This window comes from Phalacrocorax aristotelis, chromosome 4, assembly GCF_949628215.1.
Source record: "Phalacrocorax aristotelis chromosome 4, bGulAri2.1, whole genome shotgun sequence".
NCBI classification, from domain to species: Eukaryota; Metazoa; Chordata; class Aves; order Suliformes; family Phalacrocoracidae; genus Phalacrocorax; species Phalacrocorax aristotelis.
Genome location: NC_134279.1, coordinates 47,936,432 through 47,960,553, shown reverse-complemented (window position 1 = coordinate 47,960,553; position 24,122 = coordinate 47,936,432). Strand labels below are relative to the sequence as shown.

At 37.7% G+C, this 24,122-nt stretch overlaps 2 protein-coding genes across 14 annotated transcripts in view; one reads left to right on the top strand and one right to left on the bottom strand.

The window, feature by feature from the left end:
• Positions 1-7,329, top strand: part of CENPU (centromere protein U) — a 12,080-nt gene extending 4,751 nt beyond the window's left edge. For 5 of the 9 annotated variants that reach the window (XM_075091234.1, XM_075091235.1, XM_075091237.1 and 2 more), the window contains exons 6-12: positions 610-658; positions 1,677-1,794; positions 2,188-2,266; positions 3,162-3,209; positions 4,607-4,668; positions 5,941-6,097; positions 6,804-7,329. In XM_075091234.1, coding sequence (XP_074947335.1) covers positions 610-658; positions 1,677-1,794; positions 2,188-2,266; positions 3,162-3,209; positions 4,607-4,668; positions 5,941-6,097; positions 6,804-6,941 — 651 coding nt within the window. In that variant the 3' untranslated portion in view covers positions 6,942-7,329. Of the gene's footprint in view, positions 1-582; positions 659-1,676; positions 1,795-2,187; positions 2,267-3,161; positions 3,210-4,606; positions 4,669-5,940; positions 6,098-6,803 lie in introns of all 9 variants that reach the window. The other 4 variants (XM_075091230.1, XM_075091232.1, XM_075091233.1 and 1 more) reach the window with 1 other exon arrangement.
• Positions 7,273-24,122, bottom strand: part of PRIMPOL (primase and DNA directed polymerase) — a 19,734-nt gene continuing 2,884 nt past the window's right edge. For 3 of the 5 annotated variants that reach the window (XM_075091226.1, XM_075091229.1, XM_075091224.1), the window contains 12 exons: positions 22,524-22,708; positions 21,370-21,461; positions 20,250-20,391; positions 18,967-19,114; positions 13,156-13,443; positions 11,367-11,529; positions 10,390-10,484; positions 9,898-9,984; positions 9,711-9,819; positions 8,493-8,575; positions 8,362-8,408; positions 7,273-7,990 (listed from right to left, as the gene is read on the bottom strand). In XM_075091226.1, coding sequence (XP_074947327.1) covers positions 7,685-7,990; positions 8,362-8,408; positions 8,493-8,575; positions 9,711-9,819; positions 9,898-9,984; positions 10,390-10,484; positions 11,367-11,529; positions 13,156-13,443; positions 18,967-19,114; positions 20,250-20,391; positions 21,370-21,461; positions 22,524-22,703 — 1,740 coding nt within the window. In that variant the 5' untranslated portion in view covers positions 22,704-22,708 and the 3' untranslated portion in view covers positions 7,273-7,684. Of the gene's footprint in view, positions 8,085-8,361; positions 8,409-8,492; positions 8,576-9,710; positions 9,820-9,897; positions 9,985-10,389; positions 10,485-11,366; positions 11,530-13,155; positions 13,444-18,966; positions 19,115-20,249; positions 20,392-21,369; positions 21,462-22,523; positions 22,709-24,122 lie in introns of all 5 variants that reach the window. The other 2 variants (XM_075091227.1, XM_075091228.1) reach the window with 2 other exon arrangements.

Genomic DNA, 24,122 nt, shown 5'->3' with positions numbered 1-24,122 from the left:
GTTAACTATCTGCAGACCTGAGAAAGTAGGCCTGTGATAAAAGAAGCTATGCAGCACTTCGCATGAAAATTTTTTACATATTGAAATTCATTAGAATTGTTGAAAATCCTTTTGTAAAATTCAGTACGGAGTGGTCTTTCATCAGTGAACTGCATGTATGCAGCGCTCTTGTAGTATTACTGCTTTGTGGTGATGTCATGAAGTACACTAAGTAGAGAAGGAATTGGGACAGAACGAGGGTGAAAAGGAAGGTAGGGAGGCATTGTTGATCACAGAACTGCTAATACTGGGCGATGACTGTGGTGAACCAAGGGACCCTATGCTCCTTAAAACATTCCTCCCGCTGCACGGCCAGTGGCCGATGCGTCAGTTGGTCAGTGCAGTCAGGCAGCTGCTGTCCCTCAGCAGCATTATCACTGTCCTGTGATTCTGGCAAAATAGCCCTATGTAAATCTTACTGACGTTTCAGTCATGAAAAGTTCAAATACTTTCGTGTGTTCTGCCGAATTGCCATCTCTCAGAATTATAAATGAGTAAACCTAGAGGGTTTTTTTTGAAGTTAATCTGCTTTTTATATCACAGAAGACTCTGAATATTACTCAATTCCAGGCAAAAAAGAAGCAGCGGCCTTCAGAGAAGGACACGTCAGATCCTTCTGGTAAAGTAGACTTCAAAACTCCTGTATGGCTTTTCCTCATTCAAGATGAGTGCTTTTCCATAACTCAATGGTTTTCATTTCTGATATGCAGCAGCATACTGCTTCTAGAAATGGGAGGTTTTAGTTTGTTTGGTCTCAGCACTCATTAGCAATGGTTAAATTGAGGAGCTGGTGTGCCGCTCAGCTCTAATCCCCATGGTTTGAATCCCTAGGGTTGCCTACTACTCCCCTGAAGGGGTAAAGCATAGGTGTGTGTTATCCCTTGCGGGAAGCCTGGGTCTGCCGGTGTGGAGCTGCAAGACACTTCAGTATGTCCCTTGGTCTGGCAGCCTGGAGCAGCAGGCTGTGGGGCAGAGCTTGGAGTGCCCCTGACAGCATAGGCACAGCTGTCAGTATAAAGACCTTTGAGATGCGGAGCTTCAAGACAGAGCCATGTTTTTTGGTATAGAGAAACTGTTTCTCAGGTGTCGTCTTGCTTCCTTTCAACTGTACCTTGTCACGTTCAAGTACTAGATTTACATTTGGGAGTGTGTGAAGAAACATGGTTTAAGGTTTTGTGGAATTAGCTAATAATACTAGGGGTTTTTTTAAGCATATATGGTATTAATACAAAATGTATACAAATATGATACAACAACTCATCATGCTCTGAGTAATGCAGGTTGCCCAAACTCAGGCTAATAGTTTTTACAGCACAAACAGCTGTATCTACAGTACACAGGATAGTTTATCAGTTAAGTGTAATAACATGCTCCTGGACTTTTTTGAACTGACAAAGAATGAGAAATAAGTTGTATGTAATTGATCATCCAAATTCCAAAGTGTTCCCAGATAAGTCTGTCATAGTTGCTCAGCCATAGGCAGATGGAATAATTCGTATTTCCCTTTTCTCAAGTTTCATATTAAGATATTAATGACTTTTAGATGGTTATTTTAATGGTGGGTGCAATAAATTTTTTCTATTACTTTGGAATTGTACCTGAATTGTGCAATGCTTGTATTTATTCTGCTGTTTCAGGGGGGAGCCCGTATTCTGTAGAGGTTTGGTGTCCCAAAAAGCTGAATAGATCTCCCAGAGATATTACAGAACTGGATGTTGTTCTGGCTGAATTTGAGAAGATAGCAGCAAATTACAGGTAAATATTCTGCTTTCCTATGGCTGAATACTCAAAGTTTTAAAAACAAATGACCTGCATTTTTGCTAATGGGCTGTCCTTCAGGGAATGTGGTACTGCATGGTTACATTCTGATGTTGTTTTAATGATTGTTAGGTTTCTATGATAGAAATATGCAACCTTGAGGTGGTGTCCAAGAATTTGGTATTTTTCCAAACAAAAGAACAACACATCTCAGCTGATGTTTTCCTATATAGGAATTAAGCTGTTGCTAGGACATGAAAGATTCACAGCTGTCTGTGCTACTAGCTGCTTAACTTTGTGTTTTATTCATTACTCAAAGGAATGTTTTTGGATGAGATTTCTCCTTTACTAAACCAAATAGGTTGTGTTTTCCTCCTCTGACTTTTCCAGACAAAGCATAGAATCAAATGTGTGCAGAAAAGCTATCGATGGCTTCTGTTCTGCTTTCAAGGAGCAAATCACCGATCTTGTAAGTACACCGTAAATAAAATCAATTTTGTGCTAGCGATTATAAGAGCTATATATTACATTGCAGTCAAAATGCCTATGGTTTTATATTGTCCTTTACACATTTATTTTATGATACTTTAAACTTTCTAATCTCTTGTCAGGATAAATAATACTAAAACAGTTTGTTGTGTGCAGCCTCTGTGCTTGCTATCATGAGAATTGTCTTTAGACACAGCGCTGCTGTCATGCAAGTATGTTGCAAAATTGTCAGCTTTTGTGAACATTAATATTTGTCATATCTAAAGCATTACTTAGTAAAACTGGAGAGCTGCATAATTTGATTTGGTGATTTAATCTTTATACTGCGTCTCAGTGACTCTTGTGTAGAGGCCTGACTAAGGCCTCTAACATAGTTCAGGGAAAATGATCCTTTTTTAATAAACAGTTTGAACCTAACTGTACAAAGCTTACTAGCCTGGAAGACCAAGATTTCTTCTCACTAGTTACAATGAGTAAACAAAGAACTTCATAGGAGTTGTGGTAAGTACAACGGATAAGTACTAAAACTATACTTCTAAGTGATTCATCAGAATGGGTGAGTTTTAAAATTACTAGATTTATACATTTCATATAAAATTATAGTGTAGTATTACCTAGCTTAATTGTTCTAATTGCTACAAGAGTATTACTTGCACAAACCGGTGCAAGATGACTAATTTTGTGCAGCGGTCTTCCTCTGGTATGGAGAGGAAAGAATTGATATACTTGTCATCTTCCTTTGAATCAGTGCTGTTTTTTTTTTAAATAGCTTTTTATGTCATTCCAAAGTCATTTTTGCAGCCATGTTTTTAGGAGAACAGGGATGAAATCAAGATCCCCGTAGTCAAATCTGTAATTCTTCTTTTCCTCTGTAGATAGCGGAGGTCCAGGAATTAAAGAATATGAAGAAAAAAAATGCTAAGGTAAATACATATATATCACTAGATTGTACAGCGTACAGAGGTGGGCATTGACACTTCGAGAAGTTGACTGGAAGAAATAAAATAGTTCATAAAAAGTGTACTGTACTACAGAATCAACTGCACAAATGGAGGATAGGGAACCACCAGAGGTTTTTTGGAAAAAATCTGAGCAAATACGATGGCTCACAAACTCTATATGTACACTGCTATACTGGTGTAAAAAGAAGGAATGCACATTATTAGGGTGTGTAGGTATCTATGCATGTGAATGTCTCTTTTTTTAATGAGCACTGGTGATGCCTCTGGAGAGCCAATTAAATATAGAAAGCTAACCATAGGTGAATATAAAATCTAGGAGAGCAGCAAAGATGGTGACCTGTGAGGACAGAATTGGATTGCTTAGTTTAATGGAGAGAAGTCTAAGGGAGCTGCATTCTTTAAATATATGCAAAATTTTTGTTTAGAGAAAGGCAATTCCTCTCTTTGTTCAGAGTGAGTAGTAGTTGACCAAAAATGCAACGGGAGCGTCGACAGGAGAAGGAACTATTGTAAGAGTAGAAAAACATTGCAGTGGTTTCATCAGGAGAGAGGTGGATGCCCTACAGCAGGGATATTTAAGAGCAGGTTAGGCACTGTCTGCCAGAGGCTTTCTGCTCAGATTAACCTCTTCCACAAACTTTTTGATTACGAAATAGCTTTTAATGGTAGTTACTTTTAACTAACTTTTAACAAGTAAAGTCAACAGAAAGCTTATTCTGGGAGGAGGCAATTAATGTGCTAAAGTCTTGGTTTTTTGAGGTGATATGGTAAGCTACTCTGTATGTAAAATGAAAATTTTAATACACATCTAGCATTCACAGCCACTCAGTTACCCATGTTTTGCCTCTTATACTTTTGTTAAATTTAGCAACTACCAATCTGATTTTAAAATTTATTACTAGTTTTGGGTTGGTTTTCGGTTTGGTTTTGTTGTTTTTTTTTTTTTTTATTTAATTGGCTGTTGTATTAAACCTTAATTATGCTTAGTTCCGTAGTTATGGCAATCATACTGAGCATTCGTTCTTATTAGTCTGCGTTTTTAAAACAGAAACAAACACCTGCTAGAGTTGGTCACGCTTGAGTTCCAAATGTCACAAACTCCTTTTGTATGCTTGTAAATCCAGTGTTCCTTAAGAGAAATTTTGGATGGAGATGAAAGCGTGACATTTTAAAGAGCGTTGAAGTGTTTAAAATACCAGACCTTATAAACTGCCATATTTCACATTTGTATCTTGGAATCTTCCACGCCCAGAATCAGAAGCATAAAATTTCAAAGGAAAAAAGCCAGCAAAATCTGAGTTGGTTGCCTTTGAAGTTACAGAAACTGTTTCAAAGACTTTCCTCACTATTTGTTTCAGGTGATAATGGACATCAAAAAGAAAAGGCAGGGACTGTTGCAAGTCAGAGAAGACCTAATTGGGTATGTTTCTAATGATGCACAATAATAGCCTGAAGAACTTAAGGAGTCTGGTATTTCGTAACTCAGAAGTGAGAGTAACTTTTTTTTTTTTGTTCTTTCATTTTACTTTGATGAAACTCTACTTCTGTTTGGTATTGCTGTTTTTACAAAAACTCAGGATAATCTCTCCGTTCCATGTTTCAGTTGCCTAGATAGTAAATTCTGCAAGTTCTCTTAGCTAGCTGGTAACTGGGATGGTAGTTCAGACCATGCGTTGATAAGAAAAACATTAATGTTCCAGCTGGAATGGCACAGGTGATGAATCACAAATCTACAAAGTAATACAGAGGGCTCTTCTGGTGTTCAAGTAGGAGAACGTATTTCACTGCTGCAATTTGGCAGGGATGCCTCTGAGTACATGGTTTGCTTCCATCTTGTGTGGCCACACAATTCCCCTTCTCTAACTTGGTGTTAATCTCGATTATCATTTAGATACACAACACCAAAGTTATGTTCCTTGGAAGAACCATTAGACTTCAGCAAAATCCAGTTGGTTACTGGTGACAAGCTTTATACCGAAGCTAAGTTAGTTAACTCTGGGGAACCATGGGCTTGGATCTTCAAAGGCAGGTTAAAAGCCCTTTCTCAGTGGCCGTGAGAGTCATCTTTCTTTGCAGTACTACAGACAAACTTCACTCAAAGAACCAGTTAAAGGCACCCCACAGTATGGGTTTGAACCCCCTCACAGATTGAAAGCTGTCTTCATGTTTTTCATTTGTTGTGTTTTAATCCTTTGATCATCTTAAAGCTTTTTTGCTGCAACACTGTTAAATGAAAACGGCTGTTGGTGTTCTGTTTTTGGAGTGCTAGTTTAACAGATTGAGCCCCCCGCTTTACTGAGGCAGAGGCGTATCTAGTTTGTAGATCCTGAGTATGCTTCAGCATAAACACTGAACACCTCAGCCTGCATGCAAGTGTGTGCAGAAGCAGAACACTGGGTACTTCAGAAACTTCACTTGAAAAACTAAAGTGCTTAAGAGAGAGTGGCTATTTTGTCAGACTCAAAAGTGAGATGTGGAAAAAAGTTCAGATAGATTTTTTTTTTTTGTAGATTTGGACCTGTGCTCCTCTTTAAATAATACGCTGGTTATTGTAATCAAACAGTATGTTATACTAACCTATGCTTTGTATTTCTGACCAACCTTTCCCTTAAGTCTTCTTCAGAAGAAATATGTTCAGTTACTCCTGAAATAATCATGCAGAAACAGTCATCAAAGCTTTTATCTTTTTCAGAGCTGATCCACAACTGATACAACTACAAAGAGAATATGCTGAGCTACAGGAAAGGAAATCTTCCTTGAGGCAGGCAACTGAATTACTTACTGATTTAAAGGAACTACGGCAAGACTGTTTGGATTACAGAGAAGAAAACCCACATGGAAAAGTGGTAGTAAGTACATATTTTGCTTGTGCTTCTGAACTGTTCTGGATCAGTCCCTCCTCTTTTTCTTTCCCCTGGACTGATGAGCATTTCTATTAATGTTTTAGCAGTATTTTGTTAATTGTCTCTGTGGAAGCAACTTGAGCATCATCGCTGTAACTGTACTGCAGTATCATCTCACTCATTTTTGGTCTCATGTTGGAAACTAAAGTACTTCAGGGAGGAATCTGCTACCTTGCTGTCTATGTCAAGGAATTCAAAGGACATAAAAGTGTAATGGTTGTCCTCAGGTCTAACATTTTCTTAGAGAAACTGAAGAAAGATTAACAGTGAGAAACAAGTAACCAATTTCCTTTGTTGCCATTGTTCAAAGGTAGGAAAAGCTCTGGTACGCGTGTGTCTGTTCTGAAAGGTATTTAATGCTAAGAACAGTGCCTGTATTCTGTGACCAGATTAACTTCTCATGTAGTCTTAGAACTCCTTCCCCTTTCACTGTGGCTCAGGACCTGGTGTGGTGTTTTCTGTTGACGATGCTACATGCCTGCCATGTGTAAGGAAATCCTCTCATTTTGGAAGACTCTCTAATGATATTGGTTCTTTACTTTTAAAAATCACATTGTATCACTTCAGATAGAGAAGAAATTAATACAGATATGTAAATGTTTTTTCCAAGACTTAAAAACATTGCCTTGTAATTTTGTTTCCTTAACAACAGTATGGAGTTTCCAGCCTACCTGCTCTTCTGGTGGAGTCACGGAGAATTCTAGGAGCAGAAAGACACTTCCAAAATATCAACATGAAACTGGAAGAGGCTCTGACTGTACAAAGAGGGCAGCTATCAAAGAAACATTAAGTGTTTTTAATAAACTTTTCGTTGTTCGTCAGGAACAATTATTAGAATGGTCAGTACTTAGAGCTTGTTTAATCTCTGTTGCTGTATTTTGCTTCAGTATTTAAAAGAAGTCAGTGAATTAGTCAGATTGTATCTTTCTATTGTCAAATAGTCCACATGAGAACTTACCCAGAATGTCAGTGAGATTATAGTAAAATAGCAATTCCAGTTGAACTAGTAAAACTTTCCTGTGCTTTGTTAACAATGTTAGTTTTTAATCTTGGGCTATTAAAGCCATGTGATCTTGAAAGCAATATATACTTTTAAAAGAGAACACAGTCATTGGTTGAACTACTGATAGACAAATCTTTTTATTAAATTTGCATTTGAAATAAATAATTTCCTCCCAGTTCTGGAAGTAAAGAAATCTGTTTTACTTGCTTTATCAGCAAAACTTGGACATAGAGCTAAGAAAATAGAAACTGCACAGCAGTGAGCGTTAAAAGTGCTGAAGTTGGCGCAGCATTTGTGACGAGCTTTCAGTCCAGTACTCTTCAGCCCCCATGTGATCTTCCATGACCTCCACATGCTTCTTGAAGATCATCCAGTTGTTGAGGATACTTGTTATTCAGTTCTTTGTCATACAGCTCTGGAAGAGCATTTCTGAACTACATCGCAGTATCTTTCACAGAAGGCATGCAATACGCACGCTGTTTTAAAGCAGGTCTCAGTGCTAGCGGTCTCTTTGCTAGACATGTCTGTGGTTAGCTGCTGCCTTTATGGCAAGTGTCCTGCTTCCTTAAAGCTTCCAAAAGAACTTCATCAGGAATTTCTTCCATGGAACAATTCAGACTATCATCTGCAGCTTCAGCTAGTTCCACATCTTCAGTAGCTTCTAGGAAACAGGCATCATCGCTTGCATTGTCCCACTCGCTGTCTGACAAGAGGAAGCCTTGAGACAAGCTTTTTTCTAGAGATCCTGAGCTTTTTGACAAGCCTGACACATTTGAATGTGGTTTTACGTTTTCTTCTTTGTTGACCCTTTCATCCATTAGTGTATACTCTTCTTCCTTTTAGAAACAAGAATACTATTTATTCCATATGAAAATGGTCTCCATACCTTTAACTGCTCTGATCTGAAAGTGATTCATGCACCAGGAATTGCTGTTCAGATCAAAACAGAAGAAAACCTTTAGTCCCAGGTGAAGTTAAGTTACTGCAATAGCTTTAGCTGTGCTGGCAGTTTTGGTGCCATATCTGCTGGAGAACTTAAAAATTAATATATGGCGCTACCACACCAGTACAGCTGCTCTGGGGAGCTATTCTATACCAGTGTAATTACTGTATGGAGCCCCACAGACTGCCTTAGTGGAGATTTTCAATGACCCAGGGACAGCTTTACTCACGAGAACTTTAGTGTATCAATAGGGCAAAAACATACCTCTTTGAAAAGAAAAGGGAGACGTATCCAAGGTGGTAATGGAAAACCTAGATCAAATACATTGCATTTAAGTAAAGTTAACATTCCAAGAAGTATTAAGTATAAGGGCTTTGAAATCTCAGCATACATACTTTGTGATTTGAAGTTTTTTTCTCTGCAGACTGGGTCGTGACACTTCTGATACCAGACTTCCTTCTTTAGATCTACCAGAATCCTAAGAATGAAATAATTTAGTTTTTAGTGAAGTGAATGCGTACAGTAAGAAACTCTGATGCTAACTGAACAGGTTTCATTTGTCCCCATCTATGGATATTGCATTCATACTCTGACATACTTATTACATAGGGTTTTTTGTACAGTCTGTTATTTTTTCAATAAACTTCAGGCTTCTTAAGTTAAAAGAAATATATTTTTAAGACTAACATTCAGAAGTGAAATTTAGTTAACTTCATTACATTAAGTTTGGAAGAAAAAGACATTAAGGTAAGATTAGTATGTGGGACCAAACTGTAAGATACGATTTTCTTGCTGCTGCTGTTACAGATAATTTCATTATGAAAGCCAGATAACATCAGTATTTCTTGTCAACTGGTAAGACAGCCGAGCTTTTTCAGCTGTGCTTTAGAAACACCAAGCTTCAAGCAACTTGCTTTAGGAACGCCAAGTTCATCTAGACTAGTGGCTGTGGGGTGGGTTTTTTTTTATACCTATTTTCTCAAAAACACCTTCCCTATCTTTCAGTAACTTTAGATGTTATATACAATTATTCTGAGGTTAAAATATTTCTACTAATGATATACTGCAATTCTAGTGTCAACTAAAAAACCCCTAACTTTTCAACACTTATTTTGCTAAAACTGTAAGAAGTCCGCGTCCTTGTAGAGTCACTAGGAAAACTCATCTTGACTGAATTGGTGGCAGGAGTTACCTTTGTCATTTTAGTAACATAAGAATAATTTAAGATGCACTGTAAATGAATTTAAAAGTGGTCTGTTTTCTTTCTCTTCTGATTACTCAGCTTCCTAGTGAAGAAGCATCAAAGCATAGTACCACTTAATAGCTTTAACATTGTAGCATCTGTAGGTCCATATTTTAAATAGCATGAAGATTACTTCGTAGATATATTAGAAATACAGGTTCAGTTATCACAAAGTAAATTTAGGTGGGGAGGTTGGTTGTGTTTTGTTTTTTTTTAAAAAAACCCAAACATTGTATCCCCACAGAGCAAGAGAGGAGAAATTGTAACATGCTGATTCTATCCACAGAAGTTTTTCAGCATTTTTCTACAATAACAGTTGAGCAGGAAAAAGGTTGTTTTAAAGTGAGTAGCGAGCAGTTAAAGAACTTACATTATGTTGTTACTTTTGTGAGCTCTTCCAATATTTTCACACCAACGGTAACCGTAAATATCATATACAAGGATTTCTTCCAAAGAGAAATAATTCCATCGTCGTATCCCTGGGTGGGGGTGAAAAAAAAAATATTTAAAAATACTGCTGCAGAACAGTCATTTGTAAATAGTAAAGTGGTCTTTACCTCCTTGTACCCCATCTTTATTAACCAAAGAGTGAACGAAATAATCAATTTCTGGATATGGTGAATCCTGATAACCTTCCATGGGATCTGTTAAAACAGAGACTACAGTTACATACCGGTACTGGTTTTGTCAGTGTAATACATAATTGTTACACATTATATATAGACCACAAACAGAAAATGTAGATGACTCGGACCAAATCATTAGATAAAACCAGGGATAAATCTACTCTTAATTTGCTGTAGCTCTTTAAATGGTACCCTCCCCGTCCCCAAGGTACAGAGGGAACTGGGATGAAGCAGGACAGCTATGGGAGCGGGAGAGGAGGGTCGGTGGCATTCAGGTGCTGCAGAGCACCCTTCAATACAGCTGTACTTGGCCTCCTGCAGAAAGATGGCTGAAGAAAAGCACTCCTAGAGGTTATCAGGTGTGTAAAACACATCTAATTTAAAAGTACTTTTGTTCTATAGAATAGAAGAGACTTGCAGTACCTCTAATGCTTCTGGTAGTTTTATTGTTTAAAAAAGCAGACATTTTTCTCTCCTCTGAAAAGTCCGATGACAGAACTTTTGTGTCATCCTTCATTCTGAAGAAAAGCAAGAATACAAAGGAAAATGTGTGAATCTTACAGATGAACAGAGCATGGTATAACATAGTGTAGCATAACAGAGTGGTGTAACATAACATAGTCCTGGGCCACCGACCCCAGCTGGCCCTATTAGAGCAGGGGGTTGGACCAGATGGCTTCCAGGGAACCCTGCCAGCCTCCGCCACGCTGTTTCTGTATGCTACCGTTCACTATCCCTGTTGCACTTTTTCCTCTCATTCTGAGAGTTTCCTCTGACTTACACTAGCAGAAGGCAGGGTTTCCTCCTTCAGAACAGCAAAATCTGTTTCCTGGCAAAACTGCCAGGACCCAGCACTCTCTGGTCCACTGCAGAATTGCTCTAGGTGTAATATTTATGCATACGTACCCTTTGAAATATTTCAACCTTATTTGGTTTGCTTCCTGCAATGGACTGCTTTTCCTTGCCATATTACTAGCTGGAGGCCAGATGATCACAGAAGGCTAAATTCAACACAGAATTTCTCATCCATGTTTGTGACAGTCTCAGCTGATACCTGTGATCTGAATACACTGCACGGTGTGTGCTGCAGGGCTACTGGTGTCAGGTCAAGACAATGAACATTTCAGGATATAAAAACTGAAGTCATAGCAAGTATGTTTGTAATAAAAATATTGTACATAATATCATACAGGTGGATGTACCATTTTAACGTTCTTTCTGCTGCAGTAATGATTAGGGTCATCTTAAGATACGGTTGGTGCAGCACAAGACATATCGGAAGTTTAGTTAGATACAGAAAACTTGATTATTTTATGTACCAGGATCCAGCCTCAGGAGGTATCTGTACCCAATGGGAGATCTGGTATGCAAGTAAACAGGTACCGGAATCAAACAATTACCTGATGTTGCAGACCAAAGAGGAAAGAAAATACGCTTCTTCTAAGGAAACATTCTCTTCACAGTTAGGGACAAACTTATTATCCTCTGCTATCTTCAGAATCACATTTTTTCCTGCTTTTGATGATTTATACATCCGGAAATTTCTATTCCTTGTATAAACTCCTACAGGGAAACAAATAAATCTTAACATAACAATGCTGGCTAGGATTTTAGATAATTAGTGCTAGTAAATTAAACAATTTTCCTTAGACCCAGCTAAAGGTCTAAGGAATAGACAAAAACTCTTGCTGACTTCAGCTCACCTCCCGTAGAAGGAATGCAACAAAGCAAGATCATGTACACATCTACATTTTTATGTTATATAAGACACTCAACATGTCTCCATAGGCATTTTAATCCTTTCGACATTATAACTGCTAAAAGTTTTTTTCAGTATATTAAAAAAAAAGGTGCTTTCACATTAACTTTGTGAAATACAGCTGAGCATAAAAAGCTACACAATTATTTTACCAGCAAGTACTTGATACTCATCAAGCTTCCTGGGTTATGCATACCAGTCACCACTTGGTGTAGTACACTGTGAAGTATGTATCAGGAAAACAAGCAACAAAAAAAGATTAGGTATCATAAACGTCGCCTAATCTGCTTACGAATGTATTGAGGAGGTGGGTGTATTATTTGTGGGTTACATTTAATGTTCATGACGGTAAAGGAATTAAAAGATCTGATACAAGAATGTCACATCTTTCTGTCACTGCAGGCTCGTGATGTAACTCAGTATTCCAGCTATTTTGATTTTAGCCTTCCAGTTTTGAGGTAATGTGTGTAACATAAATATTGAGGATGGTTAATTTTGGGGGACTAACATCAAATTCTTAAAAGGTGAAGTGACACAGTGAACAATTTGCTTTTCTTTAATTTCCATTCATGAATATGTTCAAAGGTATTTTGAGCATAGGTGCAAAGTAATCCTTCTGAATCAGCAATGGGAAGCCTAATACAGGGCCAACTTTGCGATTACATTTCAACATATCAGACATATGGCAGAGGCCAGCAATAAAAATGACCCTGAATTTTATGAGAAGAATTTGAGGAAGTGGTGGTTCTTCAGAGAAGTCTGAGAAAAAAACATGATGAACAGTCCTCAAGCACATAAGCCACCCCTGTACAAAAGCATGCTAAGCTATTTTCATTTCGCAGAGACACCAGAGAAACCAGATATGGGGATGGAGAAAGGTGAAACTTTCAAACTGTAGTTTGACTATGGGCGCCGTGAACAGGCTAGGCACAACTGGGGCTTGAAGTGTGCAACCCAAAATTTCTATTATTCTGTCATTAAAACCTAACAACTGCCATTCCAAGCAGGGAAAGAAGGGTCAATTCATACATGTAGAACAATACAGAAGGCCACATCTGTAAGACCTGTTCCATAATTAAGCAACTTCTAATTGAACTGCAATTACAAAAATGCAATATATACTATCCTCCTTTATTCCAAATAGGATCACTAACTCCTTAGAACAGAACTAATTAGAGAGTCTTGTGTGGCAAGAGTTCCTTCAAACTTCAGAACAAAATCATCAAATAGAATATAAGAAGTTCCATGGATCAAGAATCAGAGGCTCCTTCAAAGTACAGCATTTTTGACCACAGTTTCAGCACGTATTGTATTTGGTTTAAATCCTGACCGTAGGGACAACAATAACACTGTCTGTAATGAAAGATTAAGGAACATCTAATTTCTTAACCTTTGTTGCATCCCAGAGAGGTTTAAAATCGCTTATTTACCTAGATCCACAAAAAGTTGCTTGTCTCCTTGTTTATCATTTACTATTAGAAAGGAAAATTCTGCATTTTCTCCCTGGTGTGATGTTTCCATGTCCTCTGTTTTGCGAGCAATGGCTGGCAAGCCTTTGGAAGCATCTTCCACAGCTGTAAGGTTTGTAAGAGAACTATCTAATCCAACTGCTTCTGCAGAACACTGGAAAACACATCCTGCTCCTTCTGAAATCACAGCAGCAGCTTCACTTTCCATTAACCTTATGGCAGGCTGCAAAATGGTTCTCACAAAACTACCTGAAAAACAAACAAACCAACCCAAAACCAGGTAATGTCATTTATGAGTCAAGAAAGAACTTAACAGTTCCCATGCAAACATTTTCAAAACAGCCAAGGTGGAAGTGGTTGGAGTTTGGGGTTTTTTTCCCCCTTCTGGACTTTGTAAAAAATATTTTGGACAGCCCAGTGCACAAAATGGTTTTGGTTAGTATCTAAGAAGCCTGTACTTCCTTAGTTTTACTAAAGTGTTTTTTTTGAACATGAGAAAATAAACAGTTGTGTGTATATTAATTCTATCATACAGTCACAATCTTCCCCCTTGCAATTTTACTACTGAGAACAGAGAGAATGAGAAGTGAGCTGGCTTGGCAATCGCCTCATTAGAAATAAAGACAACATAACGAAACAGAAATGCATAGGCTGTCACTACAATTTCCCAAACTAAATCAAAAGTCCCAGATAAAAGTGCAAAATTGAAATAAATGTCTTTTGTATCTTTCAAAAGAATGTATTCTACCCATCACAACACCTGTACCATTGCAGTTATTAAAGCCTCTGACAGGCAAGATCTTAAGCTGTTCCCATGCTTGGAGCACAAATGATCTTGAATTAATGATTAATATGAGGATGACTTTTGCACTGAAATTTCTGTGAACTTGAATTTTCCATTAGAATGTCAGAAACTTACTGAACAAGTTCAGTTTGGGTCTTCATGCTAGCTTGGCAGGAACAGTACTGCATATGAACTAGGCTGTTAATAGTACGGCTTATTCAAATGCTTGATGTAGGACCACTTTGTTCATGCCAGGGATATCAAAAAATAAGTAGTCCAGGTCCTTTATAAAATATAGTTTGATTTAATATTTCAAGTACCACTTGGTGAAACTCTTCAATACATGAATAAAGCATTCATATAGCTTTGCTATTACACAACTTATTTTTTTTGTCTAACCATAGGTAGTTTTTAATCATTTAGCTGAATATTTTTGCAGTAGTTCGTAACAGCATGTGATGTCTTTAACAGGCTCAGATTTAGGATTCTGGAGAGCTTGTGGTAGTCCCTCTCACTACTGCTTTCCCTAATTTCACTTCAGAATGATTAAAAAGGTTTACTTGCAGCTTCACGGTGTATTAACTGAGTTTGACCAGGGCTTACACAAACAGCAAATTACTTTTACAAAAGTATTTTGTAATGACTTTTCAAACTCCCAGTACTGTAATTCAATTTCTGCCGTACCTCCAGGCTGTGCTAGATGGTGACAACAGACAAATAAAAAACCATGGCTAAATTACTTGCAGGGAGAAAGAAGAGAACAGAATGAATACAGATGTGGAAGAAAAACTATGAAGTGGAAGGAGTACTGGCAAGGAGGATTCTGCAGTTGTTGGATGAAGCTTCAGTGGGGAACCTGAAAGGATATGAAATATCAGTCCTCCTATGCTACGTATCAGCAGGATGACCTAGTTTATCAAGAATCAATATCACCACTCTCATAACTCATTACAGGACTACTGAGGCATACAAATTATTCACAGTCATAGACAGCATTTTAATCCTGTGTGTTCAAATATGCACAGAATTTGTTAGGTTTATGATAACAGTTACTTGGATCTTCAGTTCAGAAGGAAAATGTACCTATCTCAGAACTGAAATTTATTTCAATTACCATGAAAGTATCTTTAAAAGTCCTGGCTGACCACTTCCGTTTTTTCGTGTGTGTAATTAAGTAACAATCACTGTGGTGTCAGAATAGCAAGGGTTCTGTCAGTGAAGGATTATTTTGGGAGTTCATTCTTTATCATTCACACACCTTTGTTTTCTCTCTTTCCATTTCTTCTAACTGGTCAGATGTGGGAACCAAACCCTGCATTTCACACTTTTGATCCTTGACTGCATTTTGTATTTTTATTTTTGGGATTTGTCAACTGTGTAGATCAATATAAATTCATTGGTCTCCAAAGCTTTCCTGTGGACCTACATGATCTCTTGTGCTTTCTCACATGAGCTATGAACTCCAACCCTGTATTTTAATTCTAACTAGTAACTAATTTCAAATATTATATACTAAAAGTTTTTAATCATATTTAATTTTAAGCCCATGCATTTTGTGCATGACTCCTGACATAAAATGCTTATGAAGCAATACCATCCAAGGTGTGATAGTCCATATTCTAGTTTATCCCACATAAATACCGCTAACTCAAAGTAATTTTTATTAGACAGAACACCGCAATAATGGGTTTTAAAAAAAAGACAACACTTGGAATGTGTCTGAAAAATATATTAACCCTTTTAATATTAGACAAAATCTTTCTGTCACCTCAAAGTCTATTTTCATATAGATTCTGTGAAAGTACTTTGTGAAGTTATCTGTATTTTTAGTTATTTCCTACAGCAGAATATTTTGCCCAGAGCACAAAGCTAATACGCCTTAACCCAGGTTTGTAAGGTGCATTACTACAATGCATTAATGAAAAGTCGAGTGTAATATTACTAGTAACATGCACGAATTTAACACTGACATTTACATATCTCAATTATAAAAAAATAATAACTTTTACTGCTGATTCAACATCTTGTTTAAAAGGCAAAGGCACAACACAAATACACAATCTCTAAATATGTTTTAATTCTGACAGTAATGTCAAAATCACGTCATGGTGGGAGATGCAGAACACAACTAATGAACTAGAATAAACAGTTCAAGCTTCTACTGAAAGAACTGACTAATGTAATTTAGTTATCAAGATCACAGGCTAAAACTGCTGTCATACCAAATTATTTATCATTGATGCACTACTTAAGAGTTTTATAGTGGCAGGAGTTAAAGACCAGACTTCTGAACTAAAAATTGCAGTAATCCTATTTAAATCTTTGGGGTTTGTAGCTATTACCACAGTGTCACATAAGAAACTGCTCTGTGTCACGCTTGGGGCTGGCAACCAATACTACAAGCATTTGCTTATAACTTTGACGATCTGCTTAGCTTGCCACGGGAGCTACTTCTCAAAAGGTAAGGGACAGATTCCACTGCTCCTAAGAATGAGAAACATGTTTTTTAATATAAAAAATAAAAAGCTGAAAAAAATGGTCCTGAGAGATCCTTTGGCTTCTGTGTCCGAGTCAGGATCTGAATTTTGGCCTGAAGTGATACTTAGGTCATGGACCACATGTATATATTAAAAATATTTGGGGAAAAAAAATTCTGTACATGCACGCACGCCTACAAGATCCAGCTTCTCCTTACAATTTGCTCTACTCCTCCAGCTGTTCCTGCTGACAAGACCTTTCATAGGTGATTCCTCAGAGCAACAGAAACCATGTGTCAACCCTACACAACTTTGATCCAAGAGTACATGTGTTCTCCCCAAGAAATAGCTTGACAATTCAAAAGGAAAATAAGATTTCTTTAATGCTGTACTGGGCTAGAAAGTAGCCCAGCACTGTGTCATTAACAATAGCATCACTGCGCTGTCATTAAGGACTAAAAGCAAAGAGCCCGTCTGCCCTGTGCTCTCTACAATCCCCTGCTAGGACATACACAGCGCACAGTAAGACACTACTTAAAAAAGCACAGGAGGTATAAAAAAAGAAGAAATATGGTATAAGCTTTACTCAAGACTGGAATGAGGGAAGGTGCAGAGCTAGAAAAAGAGGTAAGGGTGAGAAAGGAAAAGAAAGACTGGGCATGAAGACAGTAAGATATATTGTGACCAAGCAGACAGCAGAATAAAAGTGGGAACCTGAGTGGGACCAAAACTATGAACCCAACATCCTCAGCTCTTCCTATTCTACTGCCAGTGGAAACCCAGTAACAAAACATGTAATTTCTTTCCGATACATGTAATCCTGCTGCTGCTGTCACTGTTCCTTCTGAACACAAAATGTAGAGCTAAATGTCACAAATCTGAATTTCACCCCTTCTAATAACCCATGCAATTATTAATATGATACTATATAACAGCATTTCTGCTTCCTCTCCCTCACCCTGTTTGTTTGAAACAAATACAATAAGGAGCAAAGGTTACAAAATCAAAAACCCAGATATTAAGAAATGACAGGTGGCAGGTGCAATGTTAAATAACCCAAAGTTCTGCATTTGTAGGTTGATACGGGTTTTAATGCCACCACTGGGCAAGCTCTTTTCCATCAGTTCCTGCTTCGCTCAGACAAAACTCAGCCGATATTCTATCGTGCCCTCCCTCATTGTTCAATGTATTTCTAAGCCTGCTTTACTGTACACCATACAGAATATATATACAAGAAGAAATTATGAATTTCAATATTAACTTTTCTTAATGCTCACCACTAGCACCTCAGTGCTTCACAAACAGTATTTAAAAAGTTTGTTGAAAATACTTCTGTGAAGGGAGGAGGTATTATTATACTTATTTTTAAACTGGAGTCAAGACAACCATGAACTGGCAATTTGTCCTGGTTTCAGCTGGGACAGAGTTAAATTTCTTCACAGTAGCCAGTATGGGGCTGTGTTTTGGAGTTTTGCTGGGAACAGTGGTGATAATGTGGAGATGTTTTAGTTGTTGCTAAGTAGTGCTTACACTAGTGAAGGACTTTTTCGGCTCCCCATGCTCTGCTGGGTGCACAAGAAACTGGGAGGGGACACAGCCGGGACAGCTGACCCCAACTGACCAATGGGATATTCCATACCATATGACGTCATGCTCAGTATATAAGGCTGGGGGAAGAAGAAGGAAGGGGGGACGTTTGGAGTAATGGCGTTTGTCTTCCCAAGTGACTGTTACGCATGATGGAGCCCTGCTTTCCTGGAGGTGGCTGAACACCTGCCTGCTGATAGGAAGTAGTGAATTAATTCCTTGTTTTGCTTTGCTTCCACGCGCAGCTTTTGCTTTACCTGTTAAACTGTCTTTATCTCAAACCATGAGTTGCCTCACTTTTACTCTTCTGATTCTCTTCCCCGTCCCACCAGGGGGGAGTGAGCAAGTGGCTGCATGGTGCTTGGTTGCTGACTGGGGCTAAACCACGACACAATTCTTTGTGTTACAGTTGCCATATCCCATTAAATCCCAATTTACATCAACAATTAAAATTGCTTTCAGCTTTCTCTTAATCATGCTTATGCCCAGGTGGCTTGAAACCATCTTTGTCCTGCCTTTCCAACACTGTGCTGAGTACAAACCAACTGCATTTAGAGCCAGTAATCATAGTTTTATTTGTTAAAACAGGCATTAACCTGAAAATTAAGGAGTCATACTCACATTATAAAACAATTTTCAGGCCAAAAGCCAGTCTTGCCAGTAGTTTCATAAATACAAGACACAGGCACAAAAAAAGTTACATTTTTGCAAACACAAACACTGATTGTAGTAACAGGAGGTAGCCGATGATTTGAGAAACAATGAGGCTTAACAAAATAGAAATAGGTAGTAATTTCTGCTGGGAATACATATTTGTTTCCCCGTATAACTCCATTAAAATAAATATTCAAATGTGACATGGCACTGCACAAAGTCAAAACCTCACCTTTTATTTCTAGGTGTGAGAGAAAAGAACACACTTACCAACGTGGATATTATCCTTAAATACAGTCTTTTGGGGTAGGAATATTAAGTGTCGACTAAATTTTTCATCAGTACTGGAATCTAAATTCAAGACGTCTTTGGCCGAACAATTTACATCATAAAGTTCTTTTAATTTTTGGCTGACAAGCTGAAAGGATAAACATTCGTTAGGCTATTTTCTCTAGCATTTTTAATAGTGGTGTCTACAAAACCTAACACAAATGCAGATTAACATATTTTTTTCAAGTTTTTTTTCTGATTTTGAGCATACAATTCATTTTTTTTCCACCACAAAGCAGTTCACACCCACAGTGACAATGTTGGTCACGCAGGCTTACTTACAATGGAAGATGGAAGCTATCACAATATAAAGGCTTGGCATGCTAATTCACTGTTATGTTTTAGCTAATTCATTGGTATGGCCTAATGAACACTAAGCAGAAAACATAAACTGTCTGGCTCTAAAATAGATGTAAAAGCCTTCTGTAAGCTAAGCTTGTGATTACTCATGTTTAGGACTGGGACTAAGACCCTAAGGAAGCTTAGGATTTTAGCACCTCAGTTCCCCCAACCGCAAATCCAAAGTTCACTTCTTAACCTGAGGAATCTCTAGATTTCAGAACTAATCCGCAATGGAGTAAACGTGCTCTGTTTTCCACCTCTGGCATACTGAATTTGCAGCGGAGCTCATTTTCCAACCAAATTTGCAACAGAATGGAAATTTGCGCTATTTAATAGAATTGGTAATTAGCAAAAATATTTAACTTCAGGTACCAAATTGGTAAGTGCAGTCACCCCATGTTCTCTACGTCGTCCTTTAACTCAACTATGATGAACTGCCCTCTGAAGATACCTAAAATCAAGAGGGATTTATCTAAGCCTTGATATATGACTGCACCAGCTGGCAAAGGAAATTAACTGAGGAATATTGGAATGGAACTTTTATTGGTGCTACTATAAGCAATACCTAAGCACTCCTTCAGTTTTACAGCTTTGAAGTGGCAGAGCACATAAAATAGTCTGCAAAAGCAAACTTACCATATCGGTAAAACTACAGTGAATACAACCATTTCAACAACCATCGTTCTCGTATTTTTTTGCTTTCACTTAAAGGAGAGAACTTATGTTATAATTAAAATAGTACTTTTTACTTCATTAAAAATAACCACTAGGTCTACAATTCTTTTTCATTTTAATGAAGATAAAGTGGTAAATACTTTGGTTTCATATTAAATCAACAACAAATTAATATTAATGTACAACATGACTTTGCTTCAGTTTACCTCAATTAACTTCGCAACCATACTCTTGCCATCCGTACCAGGATTTGCTGGTTTGTAGAACTCCAAATCAAAATAAAGTTTGCAAGCACCTTTTTCAGGAATTACTTCATAGCAATGCATAAGACTTGTTTTATAATTTTTCCTAAGGAAAAACAAAAATCACAACCTCGCACGACAAACATTATACATACTTATCAGTTGCAAATAAGGATCCCACAAGTCTGACATATTCTTTTATTTTTCAATCAACCCATTTAAGAAAGTAGCAGCCCTATAATGCTCTGAAAAATTTGTAACTAACTTCAGCATCAAATAGCAACAAAGATATTTGTCTGGCCTAGAATTTAAGTTTATAAAGTATTCTACCCCCCACCTCCCCCAAGTCTTACATACATACTGTCAACAGAAATGCTGTTGAGAATTTAAGGAATGATGGAAACTACAGTAAAAAGCTTAGTAAGTTATTGTTTATATGTCTTAAGCACTAAAATTGAGATTACACAGACTTCTTCCGACTAAATTAAAACTTAATCTCATTTACAAATTGAGAAAAAAATGAAGCTTACTTTTCATATAAAAATTAACTCTTAGATTTCTTTTAATTCATAACAAAATGTTTTGTTGTAAAACAAAAAATTGGGAAAAAATGTACAGCGCATGATCAAATTGTCTATACTTGAAACTACACCATGCAAATACAAAATCATAAACCCGTAACCGGACATTTATATTAATACCCATTTAGATCGATATATGACTAATCATAGAAATATGTTTGTGTAACATGTTGGTATGATCCCCTGAGGAAAGCTGACAGCAAAAGCAAATCTACTGCTATTAGATTTAAGCTCAGTAGATGGGACCTTAATACCCAGGAAATAATGGCAGCCTGCAATTCAGAAGGAATTCAAAACCCACTCTAGAATAGATTGATTTGACCTTATGAAGGTTTTGCCCAGGGCCAAGATCAAACCTCAGGCAATCCATTACAGCTCTGTGCTACTCAGAGCAGCAGATGGTACTGGGGGTAGCTATCCAGTAACAGCTATTACTACATAATAGTATATCCAGTATACTATTATCTTACGGTAACATATAGGGTACCTTTTCAGATACTCACGTGTAATAAAACCAAAGCTCTTTATATGTTGTCACAAGGTAAAACCTCTGTCCACTTTGTCTGTTCTTTTCCAAGGCAAATACATGAACATCCTTTTAAAATAAAAACATGGAAGTTTTTTTTTTTATTATTCAAAGAACCAGTTGAAGCCTTAGAAGTTCCTATCTCTGGTCAAAGTCAGTAAATACTAGAAAACTATAAGCAGATCACTTATCCTTTTTCAAGGTAAGTAGCATCTGTTTTTAATTAAGAACATAATTCTGATTTCAGTTACATGAGTAAAAATTTGAAGCTTTTCTTTGTTCTGCGTTAATGTAAGCTCTGTTTTCTCTGTAGTGTCTTCTTTTTTCTGATCAGTGGCAAGTGCATCTAATGCAGGAGGAACAATGTCCTGAAAGGAACAGCCTTATGGACATGATGGCAGCACATGGCTTTATAGCAAATATTCTTTAGATTCTATATTATTTCAACCCAAAAATGGAAATCTGAAAAGAAAACACAAAAAACTAGTGCCAAGCCAGCAAGAGTGCATTTTGGAAAACAGACTGTCAGGATTACTTACACACCTAAAACAGTGTGGAGAAAACTCCAGTACTTTCTCTAAAAGCAGCAACCAATTTGAAAAGTATTAAACTGAAAACAGAGGATACATTTTGCGTAACATTTATTTGGCTCATCACTTCTTATCATCTGACCTTGTTACTCTGATGCCTTTGGAGAGTTGTATTGCTTTCATTTTGTCTCTGCCTCCTGCTTATCTCTTTTTCTTCCTCCATTCTTTCCTCTCCTACTCAACCCTCACTACCTTCCCATTCTCCTGCCAACACTGACAGCTTGCTCATCTTCAGAAGGAACAAATCTATGACTACAATGTTACCAAAACGCACTTTTACTGTTGGAGGTTAAAAACACATATCAATTTGTATGTTAGAACTAGTACTTCTTAGAGCTACCTCCGGTGTAGCATGATCTCCTACAAAGACAAAAAAAACCCACCAAACTTGCTGTTTCAGGCTTGGGAATAAGGAAAACAAGAACAACAACAAAAAGATCTTGCAATCTGATAAAGACTTTACTGTCAACCAAGCTTTTAAGTGAAGTTCAACCTTGAAAGTACCCAAAGAGTAGAGACATTCATCTAACAAATAGTTTACCTCTTTGCAGGTTTTTACATAATGGAAAGCTTCAGCCTGCCGAGGAAAGATTTTCCAAACAGAGGATGGCAGAAAGGGTTTGGACAGTTTTGGTCTATAAACTGGAGGAAGAGGGTTTCTTTCATAGTGAGATGCTAGTTCTTCCACTTTCTTCAGTCTTTCTTCCCACTTTCTCTTCATTTGTCCTAAAGCAATTACAAATAGTCAAATCAGTATCAATTTCTGTTTATGACTCGATTTTAATATAACCTGTACTCATCACTGCTTTTGATTGCAGTTTTGTTGAGCATACTTTATTTATTAACCAAGAGCAGCCAATATTCCAAATCAACACGGAACCTTGCTATGATACTCTTTCTAACATTAAATCTTTCCACACAGTTTTGGAATTAAAAGATCTTCATATTAATACTATCAAAGATAAACACAACAGAATAGACACAATAAGGGAATGCCTAGGAAAACACTTTATGAGAGCAAGCAAAGAGCACCTGGGTCAGGACAACCCATGGTATCAATACAGGCTGGGGGATGAAGGGATTGAGAGCAGCCTTACAGAGAAGGACTTGGGGTACTGGTGGACAAAAAGCTGGACATGAGCCAACAATGTGTGCTCGTAACCCAGAGGGCCAACTGTATCCTGGGCTGCATCAAAAGAAGCGTGGCCAGCAGGTCGAGGGAGGTGATTCTGCCCCTCTACTCTGGTGAGACTCCACCTGGAGCGCTGCATTCAGCTCTGGAGCCCTCAGCACAAGGAGGACATGGGAATGTTGAACTGATCCAGAGGAGGGCCACAAAAATGATCCAAGGGCTGGAGCACCTCTCCTACGAGGATAGGCTGAGAGAGTTGGGGTTGTTCAGCCTGGAGAAGAGAAGGCGGCAGGGAGACCTTATTGCGGCCTTTCAGTACTTAAAGGGGGACTATAAGAAAGACGGAGACAAACTTTTTAGCAGGGCCTGTTGCAACAGGACACGGGGTAATAGTTTTAAACTAAAAGAGGGCAGATTTAGACTAGGTATAAGGAAGAACTTTTTTACGAGGGTGGTGAAACACTGGAACAGGTTGCCCAGAGAGGTGGTAGATGCCCCACCCCTGGAAACATTCAAGGTAGGTTGGACTCTGAGCAGCCTCATCTAGTTGAAGATGTCCCTCCTCACTGCAGGGGGGTTGGACTAGATGACCTCTAAAGGTCCCTTCCAACCCAAACTATTCTATGATTCTATGACTTCATTTCTGTTTACAGGATTGTATTATATTCCTCCTCAAAAAGTATACAAACTGTGTTAACTAGCCACACAGCATTAGTATGGAGTGAAAAAAATCTATTATTTCTGCTTTATGGTTTGAGAGACAAATGAGAGAATTTATTTGTATGGGTAGAACAGCACTTGAGTTCCTGAGAAAAATTAAGTTTTCAGTGACTCTAAAGAACTGAAATTCAAAATGAGGGCTCCATTCTCCACTGGTGACCTTTGCTATCAATCAGTTATTCTTTCACCTGCTTTAAAATCTCATGTACTTTATTCCAAACTTGAGGTAGCAATCTTATCTCTTTTCAAGAAATAGCACATGATGCAATAATGCTTGCTGTCTTAAAA